The following is an 18,965-nucleotide window of genomic DNA, read 5'->3' on the forward strand; positions in this document are numbered from 1 at the left end:
CAAATGTTTCCCAGAATCCTCCAAACTACTTGTGGCTGGTTGATTACTACTGATTACACCATCCGCAGCATACGAAATATCCCTGGGACCCAACTCCGGAAAAAAGGAATTATCGAAATGCCCTGACATTAAAGGTGTTTCCTTCTATCACAAACTAACTAACCGGTTTTCATTTCGGGTGCAATTTATAAGTTTTTATTCTCACTCAACTGCAAATTCAAATATTGGCATAAAAACTAAAATAAAACTAGCAAGAGTCTTCTATTTTATATGCACCAGACACCTTAGTCTTTTTTTTTTTAAGTAAATTATCATAACTGAACTTAAGCAAATTTTCTTTTTTTGTTTGTTTGTTTGTTTGTTTTTTAAGTGCCGCATCGCCGCATATGGAAGTTCCCAGGCTAGGGGTCGAATCCGAGCTGCAGCTGCTGGCCTACACCACAGCCACAGCAACGCAGATCCCAGAGGGATCTGCGACCTACACGGCAGCTCACCGAATTGTAGGATCCTTAACCCACTGAGCAGAGCCAGGGATCAAACCTCTTCCTCCTCCTGGATGCTAGTCAGATTCGTTTCTGCTGAGCCATGGCAGAGCTCCCCCCCCCTTTTTTTTTAAATTTTTGCAACTATTATATTTTATTCAAGAAGTGCAGGTAATTACAAAACATTTGTGTACTTATTACCAAGAATTAACAAATATTAACATTTTCCACTTTCAGACTTTTCATAAGAAATCAAACATTGCAGGGAGTTCTCATTGTGGCTCAGCTAGGATTAGTATCCGGGTTCGATCCCTGGCCTTACTCAGTGGATTAAGGATCCGGTGTTGCTGTGAGCTGTGGTGTATGTAGGTCGTGGGCTGGCAGCTGTAGGATTTGACCCCTAGCCTGGGAACTTCCATATGCCACCGTAGGGCCCTAAAAAGCAAAAAAAGAGAGGAAGGGAGGGAGGGAGGAAGGAAGGAAGAAAATTAAACATTGCAGATTAAGTTGAGCTCTGCTTTTTCCTCTGCTTCATTTCCCTTCCTCCACATAGACAAATTCCATTATGAATTTTGTGGTAATCATTCAAATCTATTTCTATTTTTATCATGTTTAAATATGTGTGTATACATATACATAGTTAGTGTTGTTTGGGGGTATTTTAATTTACATAAACATACCATACTAGTGTTCTCCAAGTCTCTTTTCTCATTCAGCATTATTTTCAAGTTTTAACTGTTTTTTAACTGTTACATGGTATTTCCTTGAATATATATTTTTTCATTTCCCTACTAAATGGACATTTGGAATATTTCAACTTCTGTTACATAAAACATATGCTTGTATGGGACTCCTTGTGCAAATATGCAAGAATGTCTTTTAGATATATGCTGGGTCATGAAGGAGGAGTACTAATGTTTGCCAAATTATATTAATTCACACTCACCAACACTAGATGTGATCAGACTTTTACATTTTTTTTTTTTTTGGTTGTGAAGGGTGTGACTATAATTTACATTTCTCTGACAATTAAAGAGGTGGTGTATCTGTTCATATTTATTAAACCCTATTTCCTCCTCTGTGAATTGCCCATTATTATCTTTTACAAAATTTCCTATTTTCTTTCTCTCGATGATGTGTTCACCTTTAGATGGCCTATTCTATTCATTTAATCTATATGTATATTGTAAATACCTTCTCCTAAGTTGACACTTGTCTTTGTTTATTGGTTTTTTTACTCCTCTATGCTTTAATTTCAATGTAGTCAAATTTATCAAACTTTTGTTAATGATCTCTGCTATTTGCATAATGGGTAAGAAATCCTTCCCTCTCCTGAGGTCTATTTTTGTTCTTTTCATAGTTTTATAGTTTCGATTTACACATCCCTTTTTTTTTTAATTCAGTTATTTTTGAGGCATAATAACATTATTGACTTTCATACAGAAATCTTGTATTTAAAAACCTTGATGACTCTTAAGATTTTTCGTGTTGATTCCCTTGGATTTTTCTGTGTAGAAAAACTTACTGAATGCAAACAGTAACATTTAAAAATCTATGTTGGAGTTCCCATTGTCGCTCAGCAGGTTAAGAACCCAACATAGCCTCCTTGAGGATGCAGGTTCCACCCCTGGACTTGCTCAGTGGGTTAAGAATCTGGCGTTGCCACAGGCCTTGGCGTAGGCTGCAAATGCAGCTTGGGTCTGGTGTTGCTGTGGCCGTGGCTGGGGCAAAGCCTTCAGCTGCAGTTCCAATTTGACACCTCGCCTGGGAACTTATGCCACAGGTGCAGCCTTAAAAAGAAAACAAAAAAAAAATCGATTTTGCTTATTTAACATCACTTTTAAAATAAACCTTTACTATGGAAAATTTCAAAGAGACAAGAATCTCTCATTTGTCCTGTAGAATTTCTCACTTTGTGGTTGTGCTGATTGTAAAATCTAGAGGGGTGGTTGGCTTTTTGTTTTTACTTCTTCATTTGTTTTTGCAAAAAAAAAAAAAAAAAAAAAAAATTGGAGACTTTTTTAAAATACAAGGACATTTATTTTCAGTTTTCATTAAGAAATGCGCTGTTTGTAGATTTTATTTTTTATATGCATATTGTTTAAGGACGCTTCCTTCCGTTCTAGTTACCATGCTTTTTTTAAAAATATTTTTTTTATTTATTTATTTTGGCTGCTCCAGGCCAGGGATCATATCTGAGCCCAAGTCCCAGCTGCGGCACTCCCAAGATGCCACGGATCCCGTCATGCACTTTTTGTTTTTGTTTTTTCCTTTTTATGGCCACACCTGCCACACAGGTTCCTAGGCAAGGCATTGAATCGGAGCTGCAGCTAAGACCTAGTCACAATCACACGCTTTTTTTTTCAAGTCATTAATGTTGAGTAGTATTGAATACTTCTTAATTTAGTCCTTATTTGCTTTCAACTTAAACCACTGTCAGAGAAATGAAATTTGAGTTTTATGTCCAGATCCATACCTAGGACTATACTGACTTCTAGTAATGTCACTTTCCACAGGTTAAGAAGCCATGATGCCAGTTATGCGCCCAGCCAAAATACCTGTCTCCTTCTAGACATGCTTCTGACTCTTACATAGCCCAATAGCTCCAAATGTGCATCCAAGGCTTGCTCAGACCTCTGACTTCCTAAGGAAGAACTGTGCCAATGGTATATGCCAGGAGTGTAGACAGAGCTTAGAAAAGTGAGGTGGGGAATCCACAAATACACATGCACCACCATCCCGATGAACAAATTCAGCTGTGGGGAAAGGGGGCAGTGGGTGGGTCAGGGGCCAACTTTCACTGAATTTCATATTTTGTCATGTAACTCCATGAAGTCAGAGAACTCTAAATTTGAACCTTGTCTTTCATATCATTATGAAAACATACTTGTCAAGAGAATAAAACATTTTATTTAAGTCTGGTAGCTTTATTAATAACTTTTAAATATTAAGACAAATAGTAATGTGGGCCTCGATTTGTACTCCTGTCTGAACCCTGTAAGTGCTGGTGGGATGCCTGGACTTAATAGTTAAAAATTGCATTTCATCAGTACTATCAGATTTTACGATCTGATTGACATTTTCAGTATGACATCTTTAAGACAGTATCAGCCTGGCGTTCCCATCATGGCTCAGTGGTTAACGAATCCAACTAGGAACCATGAGGTTGCAGGTTCGATCCTTGGCCTTGCTCAGTGGGTTAATGATCTGGCATTGCCCTGAGCTGTGATAGCTCAAAGAGGTGGCTCAGATCCCACATTGCCGTGGCTCTGGAGTAGGCTGGTGGCTACAGCTCCAATTGGACCCCTAGCCTTGGAACCATATGCCCCAGGAGTGGCCCTAGAAAAGGCAAAAAGACAAAAAGACAGTATCAGCCTGAAATGAACCCAAATCCCAAACATTATTAGAGAGATGAAAAGCTCAGATTTTGGAATAAGCCAAATATTGCTTTTAATCCATGTTCATTTGCTAGCATTGTAACTTTGAGGAAGTGATTTAACCTTTCTGAGCCTCAATTTCACCTGTAAAATGAAAATAAAGGATCTCAGGACTGTTTTGAGGATTAAATTAAATAATACACATTAAGTGTTTAGGATAGTGACTGATATCCTAAGTTCTCAAGAAATTGCAGCTACTTTATGGGAAAATGTTAAATGCTACTAGTTAGGCACTACACTAAGTTCTTTATCTGCACTGTATCACAAAAATTCTCTTAATAATCCAGATGTGGATATCATCTCCACTTTATATAAAAAGGAATTAAAACTAATACAAATGACCTTTCAAACAACCCTGTCAGGATGACAGAGCAAATATTAATGCCAGTTTGTGAAGATGAAAAATGACGATTTTCAAATGACTTGTTCACTTTCAGGAAGACAGTAATCAGTGGATCCAGATTTATTAAAGCCCACTCTGACTTCTACTTCAGTATTGTTTTCACTGTGCCATTATTGCCTCTGAAATAATATTACTATTTTCACAAATGTGTAAATCTAAATGTTTTACATTGATATCCCTAAATGTTAAAAAGAAAGGATCCTTTCATTGCCATTTGAGAATAAAGGCATAATGGATTTTCTACCTACCACCCCAAAAAGTCAAAACATTAAACGGCTTTAAATCTGAAAATTTTGCTTAGTAGATGTTTCACAAAACTTCAACATTTACATAAAGAAAAATCAAGTATCCCCCAAATCATTCCTCACTGGCAAATACCAATTATCTTTCAAAAAAGACATTTTGCTATCTCCTGGATAGAAATTACAAGGCAGCAGAGGTTTTATCTATCTTGTTCAGTGTATCACCTAGAATTGTGCATATTATAGATACTTAGTAAATATTTACTGAATTAACAATTACAAACTCAAATAAAATCTATGTAATTTTCTGTGTTAGATGCCGTGGTGTGTTATGGATAGATATTAGCTTGAACTACATGAAACTCCTGCTTTTTGACTACTTCTTACTTCTAAGAGGCAATTTTACACAGTTCAATCTAATTGTTTATAAAAAAAAAGCTTTCTAGAGTATAACATTATAAAGTAAAGAAGTAAAAGATACTGTGCAAGCTGAGGCAGAAATGGAGAAATTTTTTCTTCTAAGAAAAATTTATATGAAAGTTGATTTAGGTCCTGTGTTGAAACAGTCTCAAAAATCATCTGTAACACTCTCACACTTTTAAAGATCATTATTCACGCTTATTTTTGCATTTAAGATAATTCTCATTTTGGTGTTATGTACATATGGATATACTCACATATGAAAAATATGTTATGAACATGTACTATATTTCTCTTTATTAGATAATTCTGATTTCATGTAAATGTTCACATATCTAATTAGGCACAATTCTAACTATCAGCAATGAGTAAAATAAATTCCAGTCTCCAAAGAACACACTGAAAAGCTAATTTGGGAGTTCCTGTAGATTTTAATATCAAATAAAATATAATTTACATGATTAAAAAGTTTTTATTTTATTTTAGCTTTTTAGGGCCACACCTGTGGCATATGGAGGTTCCAAGGCTAGGGGTCAAATCAGAGCTACAGCTGCTGGCCTATGCCAGAGCCCCAGCAATGCCAGATCCAAGCCTCGTCTGCAACCTACACCACAGCTCATGGCAACGCCAGATCCTTAATCCACTGAGCCAGGCCAGGGAACAAACCCATAACCTCATGGTTCCTAGTCAGATTCATTTCTGCTGCGCCCATATTGAGTTTTTCTCACATTTCAAATGAAATGCTGATGGCCTATAAAAGTAGACAATCTGCCATGAATGACAACAAGCAAGGGTAACACATATCCTCAGCAAGTTTCTTCCCAAGTTATCAAATGGCACAAGTTCATGTCTTTCTCGTTTGTGGTCCCAAAACTGGCAGCGTTTTCATTTCATCCACTCTATTCTTATGTATTTGAAAAGCAGGTGTTATCCATCTACCACATGAGCACTGTTCACCATACCAATTGAAAGAACCCAACTTGGCACTGCATTTGGGGCAAAGAAGCTGCAATAAAACAAAAGCATTACTTCAGTGATTCACTTTTATACAAAACAAAGTTATTCATTACATTACATAAAATGTAGTGGCAATTTATTGTAACAGATAGTGGACTACAAAAGAGTATAAGAAGCACGTTGTACTCTAGTAGGAGTTTGTAGGAGGAACATATTCACTCTAGTGTTAAGAGAGAAAGGTGAAGCTTGAGATGTGAAACAGAAGGTCTCATGATTGTGGCATATGTGTTCAGTTCAATTTTTTTTTCTTTTTAGGGCCAAACCTGTGGCATATGGAAATTCCCAGGCTAGGGGCTGAATCAGAGCTGCAGCTGCCAGCCTATGCCACATACATAGCAACATCAGATCCAAACTGCGTCAGTGAACTATACCACAGTTCATGGCAACACAGGATCCTTAACCCACTGAGCAGGGTTCAGAGACTGAACCCGCATCCTCATGGATACTAGTCTAGTTTGTTTCTGCTGAGCCATAACAGGAACTCCTGTGTTAAGTTTTAAAGCACATTTTTGTTTTTGTTTTTTGGCCACACACCCACAGCATGTAGAAGTTTCAGGGCCAGAGATCAAAGCCATGACACAGCAGTGACAATGCCAGATCCTCAACTGCTAGGCCACCAGGGAACTCCTAAACCAGCGATTTTTATTTCTAATCTTGAGCTATAAAAATATGGACATAAACCCAGAAACTAGGATTACACAAATATCTTAAATTTTAGTTTGACAAAATATACCACATTCCTCAAAAAAATTAAACACACAGCTATTATATGATCCAGCAATTCCACTTCTGAATACATACCCAAAAGAAATAAAAGTAGGGACTCAGATATGTGTATACCCACGTTCACAGCAGCATTATTCACAACAGCAAAAGGGAAGAAATAACCCAAATGTCCATGGATGGATGAATGGATAAAATGTGGTAAATATATATAAGATGGAGCATTATTCAGAATTAAAAAGGAATGAAATTCTGATCCATGCTACATGAATGAACCTTGAGGACATTATGCCAAGAGCAATAAGCCAGTCACAAAAGGACTGTGTAATTCCATTTTTTGAGGTATTTGGAGTAGTCAAATATATAAAGACAGAAAGTACAATGGTGGTTGCCAGGGGCTGAGGAGTGGGGCACAGCTGTGGAGGGGTGGATAGAGAATTATTGTTTAATGAATGGGGCATTTCAGTTGGGGAAAAAGAAATTCTAGAGATGGTTGGTGGTGATGGTTGCAAACACTGTGAGTGTTCTCAATGCTACTGAATTATACACTTAAAATAGTTAAAATGGTAAATTTATGTTATGAATATTTTACAATTTTTTAAAAAGCCCACATTCACAATATATGTATGTCCAGTCATTACGCTGTACACCTTCAACTTATACAGTGCTATATGTCAACTGTATCTCAATAAACTAAAAAAAAAAAATGTATTACAAAACTGAGAGAAGCAACAGACTGGAGAAGATACCTATAAAATATTAGATCAGGAGTTCCCATCGTGGCGCAGTGGTTAACAAATCCGACTAGGAACCATGAGGTTGAGGGTTCAATCCCTGGCCTTGCTCAGTGGGTTAAGGATCCAGCATTGCCATGAACTGTGATGTAGGTCGCAGACACAGCTTGGATCCCGCGTTGCTGTGGCTCTGGTGTAGGCCGGTGGCTACAGCTCCAATTAGACCCCTAGCCTGTGAACCTCCATATGCCGTGGGAGCGGCCCTAGAAAAAGGCAAAAAGACAAAAAAAATAAAATATTAGATTAAAACTCTAGACTAGAGAAAGAGCTCCTACAAATCCATACAAAAAAGACAAAATTCACAGAAAAATGGGCCAAGGATATAAAGGAAATTAACTGAAAAAGAAACTATAAATGGCTGATAAGCATATAAGTGTTGGTCTTCCATAATAGTCATGGAGATTCAAATTACACCATTTTAGGATTAACATTTTTCATCTCACAGACCGACTGACAAAACTGGACCCGTTTTACAATATCCATTGTGCCAAGGGTATGGGGAAATTAACACATGCATTCAACATTAGTAAATGGCAAATTGTATGGGCATTGTTAATGTCTGCCCATAATATTACCAATATTTAAAATGGGAGTTCCCACTGTCACAGCATGGATTAAGAATCTGAGTGCAGTAGCCTACATTGCTATAGAGGTACGGGTTCGATCCCCAGTCTAGCACAGTGGGTTAAAAGATCCGGCACTGCCGCAGCTATGTCATAGGTTGCAGCAGCAGCTCAGATTCAATCCCTGGCGGTTCGGATTCCATGTGCTGTGTGTGCAGCCATAAAAAAATGAAAATTTAAATAAGAATACAAAGAAGTATGCATAAATGTAATCTAGAATATTTCACAAAAATGCCTTTCTCTTGCATGTTTTCCAGGTTAAATAAAAGCAGCAAGCCAAAAGCACAGCCTCAAAAGAAAAAACTGGTAAAGTGAACTTCAACAAACAATATAAAGAATGGGAAGTGACTGTTCTAAAGGGTTTATTTGATAATGATAAAAATGGTGATGGTTACAAAAACCTCTGTGAATATATTAAAAACCACTGTATACTTTCAATGGATGAATTACATGGTAAGTGAATATATCTCCAAAAAGCAGCATCACCTGAAAACATAGTTTTGAAGATAGAGTACCTTTTTCTAAGCAAGACACTAATGTAAACTAAGTTTCCTTATAAATAAAATGTGAATATATCTGCTCTATTTTATAAAGTTATTGTATTCTTCAAATGAAATAATATGGTGAAAGGGTTTCATAAAATACTCATTGTACAAACTTTGATACAGCCCATACAAACCGTAAACATTAGTGTATCTTAGATTAAGAATATCCTTAGATTAATATCAAGTAAACCTAAAGGAGAACTGTGGCTGTCACAGGATGGTCATATGAGCTGCATTCTTAAAAACTGACAGAAAATGAAAAAGAATATCATAACAAACACACAAAACTGAAAGAAAACAGAAAGAGACATGGAGGCAAAAGAGAAAAAAAGATTAAGAGAAAATTAAGATCTAGTTTTTATTTTATTTTGCTTTGCTATTTAGGGCCGAACCCCTGGCATATGCAAGTTCTCAGGCTAGGGGTCAAATTGTAGGTACAGCTGCCAGCCAACACCACAGTCACAGCAATGCAAGATCCAAGCCACAGCTCACGGCAATGCTGGATCCTTAACCCACTGAGCACGGCCAGGGATGGAACAGTATCCTCCTGGATCCCAGCTGGGTTCCTTACCACTGAGCCAAGAAAGGAACTCTCCAGATCTAATTTGTAAACCCTTGATTTGCCCTACTTGCCACAAAGTTTAAGTTTTGTTAACTATAGTCTAATTATTGTTAGTCTTTATTTGAAAAAATATAAACAATAGCCTTAAAAAAGAATTAACTTAGACCATCAGCACTCAACCAAAAGTGGTTCACTATTTCAGATCAGCTGGTTTTTATTTAATTAATTCAGCTTTGATAGAATCTTGTCTATAATAGAAAGATAAAATCTTTAGAAAGAAAAGTAGTTAAGATGGAGCAAAATACGGTTTAAAATGAAAGAAGAAACAAAATATAGATAACATAAAATTAAAATGTGTTCTCACCTGTCCATCCATCGCTCCCAACAAAGTGGATTCCATCCACTGTACAGGTTCAATGAAATAGGAGGTACACTGAGTCTGACTCCCTGTGGTAAGCATGAAAGATGGTGTCATTCTCTTGTGGGCAAAGGCTATAGGACCACTTCCTTCATTATGATCCAAAATGCTAGAACTTCGAAATAAAGATCGCCTGCAATTCCCAAACAAGTAAAAAGATTAATGACTTCCAAATGGATGAAAAAAATAGATGAAATGTGCAGTATTTCTTAGAGGACAAAATAACATCTCATTGATAGTGCTACTTAAATTTTCCATAACCTCTATAAGTAACTGGATTACCCTTTAAAGAATTCATATTCTTCTTCAAACCAGATTTGAAAATGAAATTTCTGTAATTATTCAGTTAATAAATCTTCCTACAGATTTTAGGAAACTGAAATTTTCAGTACTTTTCAGCTACTGAGACAAGATAAAATCTTCAAAAGATACAAAATAGTTTACCTGCACTTTCTACATTTGTAGAGAACCCCATCTTTCAATCCCTGTGAAATGGCAGACGGGTCAACAGCAAAGAGTTCTTGAGGTAAGCTCTGCAATTCTACACAACATAAATCATAGCCATTTGTCAAAATCAATCCTGCATCTTTAGACCAAATGCAGTTAATGTCAAGTAGAGGCAAAACTTTTAAAAAAAATTAAAAAGAAAAATCCAGTGTTGAGATATCAGGATGAGGTAGGACAGCAGTGATGAAGTCCTTGGGTTCTGGGCGCAGACTGCCTGAGTTCAAAGCCAAGCCAGCCACTTATAAACTATGTGACCCTGAACTAGCTATTTCTTGTTAAGCCATGGTTTCAAAAGGAAATAAAACTACCTGTCTCCAGGGATTGCTGGAAAAGCGAGATAATGCACCTGAAGCATTTGGTGTCAGAGTAAAGAGCGTCTAGAAAAGACCCAATACATACCACCAATTATCTCTTACCTGGATACTTCTCTGTAACCTTTTGTAAACGATATTGTTTATAAATTGTACTAGAGGTATCTACTTCACATCCCATGGCCTGGTATAATTTCAGTTGCCACTCAAATCCCTCATTCATCCTGCAAGGACAAATATAGAGTTGAATTTTCTTTAAATACATAAAATCACATCACAAAAGCTGAATTGCTATAATGACAAACTCACTTAGCCTCTGGTTTGATAGTCTGAAGATTTTCATAGGCTTTTTCAAAGCTAAGTTGGTCAGTCTTCATCATAAAAGCAGTCATTACAGCCACACTTCGACTGACTCCTGCATGACTGAAAAAGAAATCTTTAAAACAAAATAGCAAATAGCAGCAATTAAAAAAACAAAAACTTTCAGCTCCTTCTTAAGGGTAAAGTTCAGGTCCACTTCTTGTCTGCTTCTTCTACTCAAACGAACCCTCTGCCTCTGAAATACTACCACTGTACAAAAGAATTATCCCTTTTTTTCCTTATTCCTTTTGAATTCTGAACCTCGAGAATGTACCATCTATTCAAAAATAATTACACTAGTTTTTCAAAATTTTATAATGGCTTCGGAACAAATCTAAATTCCTTTGCTCTTGGAGTTAAGGGCCCTGGAGATCTGGTCCCAGATTTCTTTCCAATAGTATTACTACCTTCACTGCTTTGTGTAATATTTAGAACAAACGCTGGCACAAAGTAAAGGCATCAGCTCAATAAACAAACTATTATTACTGCACTTTTTGCCGTTGCTATCACGCACACTGTCTTTCCCCGAGGCATGGCTTAGGAATCATTTACATCCTAACCGATTTATCCTGTCCATCAGCCATCCCCTGCCTGAAACAAAAACAGTGAAAATAATCTGCTCTTCCTCTTAAACTTGCATAACCTCTCCTGCACTGCATCACAATAATCTGGGTAAGGGTCTGGCTTCTCCTAGAGAGCTTTAAACGCTTAAGAGCAGGGACTTTGTCATTTATCTGACGATTCCTCCTAACCTCCAAAAAAAAAAAAAACAAAAACAAACCTCGGCGGCTGCATAAGGTACCAACACAAACTAGAACAAATGAAAGCCTGCACGCCATCAGGGGCTGCCTCTTGCCCACTTCTCTCTCTACGACACAGGTCTACGAAGGAGAGAGTTGAAGGACGTTCTAGCTACCTGACAGCCCCTTCGTCCTCTTCTGAGGCCTCGGAGAAAAAAAGGTGAGGGGGACAGGCTGGAAGCGAGGCGGGGCTGCTCTCCCCACAGACCAGGCCACTCACCAGTGCACTAGCACCGCTCGGCCCTCAGCGCGGGCCTGGCTGATGAAAGCCAAGCACCGGTCCAGATGGCTGAGCAGGTCGGTCTCGGGTTTGTCCAGCGCTGGCACGAAGAGACTCCGTAGACCCTCGACCCCAGCCCCTGCCTTAAAGTCGGGCTCCTCCGAGTCCACCGTCAGCACAGCCGTAATGCCTGCCTCTTTCAGGTGGTTGGGCTCTGCGATGGCCGCGGCTCCACCCAGGAACAACCCCGGTCGCACTTCCAGCATCTGCCCGTCGGAGCTGGATGGGCTCTGCCCGCGGAAAGCGTCCTCGCCGCCATGGCTCTTATCCTGAGTCTCCAACATGGCCGCGCCCAGAGGCCAGGATGCTGCTTGCCCTACCATCGGGTAGATGGCTGGCTAGAACGTCTTTCCTCTGGGCCCGCTGGGCCTGAGTTGCTCAGTGGCTCCATCGGAGGACCACGTCGACTTCGGGAATGTGCGCTGACTGGGGAAAGTGACATTACTGCGGCTTGGCTGGAGCTAAACCCCATTAAAAGAAGCTTCTCCGCCACTCCCCCAGTTTGGTGGTAGAGGATAAATCAACCCAAATACAAGAGTTCTCAGGCGCTTAGTGTTGAGATTTTCTGGACTTTCTGCAGGAGCAGAAGATGGATTCAAATTGAAATGATAGTTCCATCAACTGAATCAGAAACACATATTTATGCATTTCAAGTAAAACGTTTTTTCAATGCTCATGAAGCCATTTCTTTATTGTTCTTCCCTGTGACTGCTTTCCCTTTTTTTCTTTTTTCCTAGTTGCTTACGGTATGTTAATCCTTTTCTTGTCAATGTATACTATTCTATATATTAATCTCATGATTTTGTGTGTCAGTGCCCTCCAGCTAAAGACCACCAAGTATATATATATGAAAAATATTGAAAGATATATATTGAACAGTTAACTGGTTATTTCTGGGAGCTGACATGAGGAGACTTACATGATACACTTTATACACTTCTTTCTATATATTTTTAATTTTTTTCAACCAGTATTATTAAAATTATTCACTGTTAACAATCATAGATATTTACATTCTGGAAAAATAGAAAAAATTTAAGGATTCATCTCCTGGACATTTTATTAAGGAATCCTAATCATTCCCTTGGCTTTAGTTTTCTCTTGGAAATGAGCTTTTCTTTCTCAAATCCTTAAAATGAATATAAGTTCCTACAAGGATGGGAGTAGGACATACTTCTGAATTTTTATGGAATACCCCATGCAGTGAATATCTGTATCTGGGTGAATAATAGGAATATCTCAATTCCTGAGGCTTGTCTATTACCTGCTTCTGTATTTATAATCTTAGCCACTAGGTGGCACCATGTGCCCTTTTACGATATATTTTCCGTACCTCCGTTGAAATACGGAAAAATTAATCTGTCTACTGATTCCCCCCCCCCAAAAAAGCAGAATGTTAGTCCCAGGGAAGGAAATTTGTTTTTTGTTTGTTTGTTTGTTTGTTTTTGTTTTTGTTTTTGGAGAAGGAGCGGGGTTGCTTCCTGTCAAAGAGAGGAGAAGAGGCTCTATGTCTTAGCATTGGTCGGTGCACCCGCACACATGCACTGCTTATCTGCTCATTTTATCGGAAGCAAGCCTACAACATTGATAAACATGAATTAAGCAAAAATTCTAAGATATAGCCAAGTATGTGGTGGCTTGCATTTTAAGAAGACACCCACTCATTTTATGAATGGCTTAATTACGTGAGAATACACATCACCTGGCCTTCCTGTTCTTTGGTTTTTTCATCTTTGTGACCACAAGCATGATTTACCACTTTCATCTTTAAAAATATTTGCTGTAAGTGCCATCCGTGATAATATCCGTGCTGAGCAATAAGCAGGGAAATTTCCCCTCTTTTGCCCCATTGCCTCCCCATCATGGCCCAAAGTTAAGTTCCTCTTTCTATCCCCAGCATGTTGCCCAAGCCCTCCTACACCCAATAATTATCAGTATATGGTTGCTAAATGATTACCAATTATGTTTTGGTTATTTGTTTGTTTTTAAGGGCCGTACCCACGGCATATGGAATTTTCCAAACTGGGGGTCTAATGGGAGCTACAGCTGCCAGCCTACACCACAGCCACAGTGACATGGGATCCAAGCTGCATCTGCAGCCTACACCATAGATCATGGCAATGCCGGATCCTTAACCCACTGAGCAGGGCCAGGGATGGAACCTGCATCCTCATGTATCCTTGTGGGGTTTGTTAACCACTGAGCCATGAAAGACACTCCACCATTTATGCTCTTAAAGGGACTTAAGATCTAGAACAGTTATGAAGATACACATGAAATATACTTTAAGCTCCCAACTTAAAATGTTGAGAAAAAATATAAGTGAGTAGTAATAACATAATTCTATTATTTTGTCTGTGTTCATGAGAAGGTGGATACCTAGGAGTTCCTGCAGGTTAAGGACCCTGTATTGCCGCAGCTGTTCGGATTCAGTCCCTGGCCCTGGGAGCTTCCATATGCCAGAGGTGTGGCCAGAAGAAAAAAGGTGGATACCTAGAAAGTGATGAGTTCAGATTTGGTCCTGTCTTTGAAGGGCACAGTCTGAAGTCAGAGAAAACCTAAGTCTGAATCCCCATCTGCTTCTGACCATGTTACCTACCAATATGTGATCATGTGTCTTCAGAAAGTTGTATGATTTCTCTAAGCTTCGGTTTCTTCATCTACAAAATGGGAGTAATTATGGCCATACTGCAGAGTTCTGATAAGAATTAACTTAACAACATGTCGTCTTAGTGGGAGAAAGAAATCCTAAGCTGAACCATTGCATCAGAAGCAGCTCGGAGAGGATACAGTGCAGGAGAGGATGCGTGCAATGAGGGAGAAAAGGCTGTAGATGGCTTGTCCTGAGGAAGCTGCTGAGCAGAAATGAATCATTGAGTGTGATCATCCATGAATTCAGTGGTCATGAGACTTAGAAGAAAGTGGATCCGAACTATCTACGCAACTATAACCACATCCTGAGGTCCACTTAGTTTAGAAGTGTCCTCCCTAGAATGGCACCTGTTGTCAAGATTCTTGGGAATAACTTCAGCTTCATGAAACCTGGGAACACAGATAACACCCTTGTTATGTCAAGGACAACTCCTGCCTTACTCCCAACTGTGCCTTCCAATCACCCCCAACATTTGCAAACTCATCACATTGGGGCTACCATCTGAGAAACACTGGGGCAGGAACTGGTTGGTGACAGTTGGGTTGTGCTCAGTTCCTTTTTTGACTCAAAGAGAAACTGGTAAACCAAAAAAAAGAGTCAGATGAGTAGAGCAAAGGAGACCACAGATGTTCCCTGTTCCATGTCAAGGGTTTGGTGGGTTACATTTTGCAGAACTCCTCTCCTTCCATCCATCACCAGAAAAACAAAATACAGAGAATGGTCACAGTTCCCCCTTCCCAATGTCACAACCTTTGGAGCTCTCTTGCGTAAACATAGTCCAGTGTGTTGTAGTGGAAAGAGCTCTGGACTTGTATGCACAAGTCCTAGACTTAAGTTCTGGTTCTCTCATGTAATGGTTGTATAATTTGGCCAAGCCAGTTAGTGTCCCCATTAAAAAAAAGCAATATTCATAATGCCTGCCCTGACATTCCCTAAATGTCTTTAAACTATACAAATCAGAAATCCTATAAACTTTTGGTCAGTCCACAGAATATTCCTAAAACCTTTTCAAATCTGTTCCTTGACCCTCCTTACTACCAAATATACTCTGCTGCTGCTTCTAAGTATGCTTCACATTCACTATCTCACCTCTTCCAAGATACATTTCTTTGTTCACACCTACTAGTAATTTATACATCCTCAGCCACGAGAACTGAAAACAAAGATGGGCTATTTACGAACATTCAAGTTGGCTGGAGGAAGCTGCATAAATAAAGAGAAAAAGACTAGATTTATATGTTCAGTAGAAGCACTTGCATATGGCCCCAAAGCAGGGATGGAGCATGGAATAAGACGAAGATCTTAGACTCAAGTTTCTAAGGGATGAAAGTACCAAAAACCAAGTGTTCAACTGACAGTACAGACAAAACACTTGGGGGCTCTCAACAACAACAACAACAACAAAAATTATTTTGTCTGAAGGAAACTGGGAAAAATTCTCCAGGAAGGTGGCATTTGAATTGGGACTTTCCCACTGGTGAAGGAGATGAGAGAGAAAGGGCTGGGAAGGTGGTGGGAAGACAGAAAGCGGTGAAGGCAAAGAGATATGAGGGCTAAGACAGTTGAGAATATTTCATTAAATGTGCCCAGTATGTCCAAAAAATGGATGATTTGTTTTGAGACTTCACAAGCTGTCCTGGAACATTGTATTTGGTCCCACCAGCCACATCCAGTCCTAACAGCAGCCTCACAGAGGTGCAGCCCTTGTGGAAAGAAGGCTATTCCATACCCCTCACAAGCTTAATGCTTCCACAGTCCCTTTCACAGAGGATCTCAGAATCCCTTAGTGGGGTCACTAAATGGAAAATGGGTAGTGGGGTACTAAGTGGATAAGCCCCAATCTGCTTCTATATCTTTAGGGTATCAAACTAGTAAGGCTTTCTCGAATCCAAAAAGATTCAGTAATGTTACTGCAGTAATGTCTTTTAAGCATTTATTTTAAAAAGTAGCTATATCAACTCTAATATTATCAACTACAGGAAGCATGGTGACGATAGTTAATAATACTGTATTGCCTCAGCTGCAGCTACAATTCGACCCCTAGCCCAGGAATTTCTATATGCCACAGGTGCAGCATTAAAAAAAAAAAAAATACTGTATTGCCTATTTGGAAGTTGCCAAGAGAGCAGATCTTAAAAATTTTCATCAAAAGAAAGAAAGATGGAGTTTCCACTATGGCTCAGTGGAAACATACCTGACTAGTATCCATGAGGATGCAGGTTTGATCCCTACCCTTTCTCAGTGGGTCAGCGATGCGGCATTGCTGTGGCTGTGGCTGTGGCTTGTGGCTACAGCTCCAATTGGACCCTTAGCCTGGGAACCTCCATATGCCTCAGGTTCAGCCCTAAAAAGGTAAAAAAGAAAAAGAGAGAAAGAAAGGAAAGAAAAAGGAAGGAAAGAAAGAAAGAAAGAAAGAAAGAGAGAGAGAAAGGAAGGAAGGAAGGAAATAGAAGAAAATCGTGTAACCCTGTATGGTGAAGGATGTTAAATAGACTTATTGTGGTGATCATTTTGTAATATATACAAATATCCAGTCATTACATTATAGACCTGAAACTAGTATAATGTTATATGTCCATTATAGTACCTCAGTTGAAGGAGGGGGAGAGGGAGGGGAGGAGGAGGAGGAGAAGTAGAAGAGAAGAAGATGGAGGAGGAAGAGGAAGAAGAAGCAGCAGCAGCAACAGCATCCACCAGGGGCCAGCATGAGTTTACCAAGGATAGTCTTACCCTGATAGTCTGTTTTATTTCCTGACAATGGCCTAGACAGGCAGATTAGAGGAAATCTGAATCTGTACTTTTCCAGACTTTTAGACAGATCTCTTTATGGACAAGAGTGGGAAATATAGGCTGAATGTGAGAGCAATTGAATTAGGTTGGTAATTCGTTAAGCAGTTGTACCCAGAGAGAAAAATGGCTCAATGGCAAACAAGAGAAACATTTCTAGTGAGATGGAGCAATCATCTAAATTTCTTTAATTTGTTTTATTCAACTCTTTTTTTTTTTTTTTTTTTTCTTTTGAGTGATTTGGATTAAGGTACAGGAGACATGCTTACCTAATCTGCATGTTACAGCTGCAGGGGTCTGTACTGGGATCAAAAATTTTTTACTAGGCTAACAAAAACAAAATTCAAAAAAGATAAATATAAGATTCTACAGTTTCGTCCCCCAAATAAACTACATAAATATAAATTGGGGGTCAAAGAGGTATGTTAGATGAAAAGAGTCTCTTGGATGGGTTTGTTGGAATAAGCTTAATGAGGCAATACACTGGACTCCTGAGAAAGTAGCTATCCTTTAGGCTACACCAAATTCCTTGTCAAAAGACTTGAATTCTATATCTACCCCACAACTAACTAGTCATTTAGTCTCTGGGTCTTAATCTCCTGATCTGTAAATTAACAAGTGGGACTAAATCTCTAGGTCCTTTACAGCAGTAAAAGCCTAGGTAGGACTCACCCCTTTATTGTCTGTGGAGGTGGGGTCAACAGCTTTCATTGCCATCTCAAGTGCCTTTCTGAACTGCAGAGCCTGGAGAATTAAAGGGGACTGAGACTCCCTTGCTGATAGGTGCCCGGTGTAATTTAGATCTGAACACTCGGATTGTTACAGCAGGCAGATAGCTAGGTATGAGCAGAGGCCCACAGGAAGGGTGGCAGGAAACCCAGCATCTTGTAAACAGTGGGGGTCCATGGGCAGACAAAGAAAAGCAGGAACCTCCATATTGACAGGAAACCACACATTTAAGGTGTCTGTCCTGGAGGCAAAGAAAGGTAGAAAAGGCAGGAATCTCTAACATCTAAACGTAAACTGTTGCACATTATGCCCTCATTAAAATAAAATTAGCCTTGCAGATTTGAAGTTCCCTTTGTGCTTGGGACGCCAAGACACTTCCAATAAAGGATGAATAAGGACAAAAAAAATTCCTCCTCCCTTCGGGAAAGTGGAGCTGAAATGAAAATCTGGGAATATAACCTCCAAACCCCTCCTGAATCCCCAGTGGATATCCATCCCTTCGTTTGTATACCCCTCAAAACCAGCTTGCCAAAGAAATGCAGGGCAGCTGCTGCTCACACCCGTCTGTCTACCTCCCCTTTGGGGGTCTATTTATCACCTATATAAATCCTCACTTTCTTTTCTCAATTTCCATCTCATTTCTGAATTACTTCTTTGATAAGACAATAATCTTTCAGCAGGAAGGAAAAAAACCCTTGGACAACTTATGGAAGGTGAAAATGAAGCAGAAGCTGTAGCTGTGTTGCTTCTGGAGACCAGATTGAGGAGGCTTTTGGGTTTTTTTCTGTAGCAGCAATAGCAGCAATCCCAGTGTCCAGACTCTAGCTCTATGGTGCAAGAGGAAGGGCCCTGAGCATTCATTTCTTGGACCA

General features: G+C 39.2%; 1 protein-coding gene and 2 long non-coding RNA genes across 6 annotated transcripts; 2 read left to right on the forward strand and 1 right to left on the reverse strand.

Moving 5' to 3' along the window:
• The first annotated feature begins 36 nt into the window (after positions 1-36).
• LOC110260306 (uncharacterized) lies at positions 37-4,613 on the forward strand. The gene is made up of 2 exons (XR_002343375.2): positions 37-134; positions 2,999-4,613. It is a non-coding gene; the product is annotated as an uncharacterized LOC110260306 (long non-coding RNA).
• A 782-nt stretch (positions 4,614-5,395) lies between these two features.
• Positions 5,396-11,620, forward strand: LOC146403935 (uncharacterized). The gene is made up of 2 exons (XR_014843963.1): positions 5,396-7,571; positions 9,216-11,620. It is a non-coding gene; the product is annotated as an uncharacterized LOC146403935 (long non-coding RNA).
• DUSP12 (dual specificity phosphatase 12) lies at positions 5,396-12,218 on the reverse strand. 4 transcript variants are annotated; one of them, XR_014843960.1, is made up of 6 exons: positions 11,865-12,218; positions 10,794-10,907; positions 10,590-10,708; positions 10,111-10,207; positions 9,210-9,799; positions 5,396-7,567 (listed from the first exon to the last, which is right to left on the reverse strand). XR_014843960.1 is itself a non-coding variant. In XM_085022570.1 (6 exons), exons 1-5 carry the CDS (start codon positions 12,206-12,208, stop codon positions 9,662-9,664), a joined length of 708 nt encoding a protein of 235 aa, XP_084878696.1. In that variant the 5' UTR covers positions 12,209-12,218; the 3' UTR covers positions 5,396-5,990; positions 9,613-9,661. The 4 variants fall into 4 exon arrangements, 3 of the variants coding, with proteins under 3 accessions (XP_084878696.1, XP_001924572.3, XP_084878698.1); XM_085022570.1 differs by having other exon boundaries at positions 5,396-5,990; positions 9,613-9,695; XM_001924537.6 differs by having other exon boundaries at positions 5,396-5,990; positions 9,613-9,799.
• Between the last annotated feature and the right edge of the window lie 6,747 nt (positions 12,219-18,965).

This window comes from Sus scrofa, chromosome 4 (assembly GCF_054392235.1).
Source record: "Sus scrofa isolate SSC_HxYL_T2T_F1_AM1 chromosome 4, Sscrofa_HxYL_maternal_Yorkshire_Landrace_v2.0, whole genome shotgun sequence".
Taxonomy (NCBI): domain Eukaryota; kingdom Metazoa; phylum Chordata; class Mammalia; order Artiodactyla; family Suidae; genus Sus; species Sus scrofa.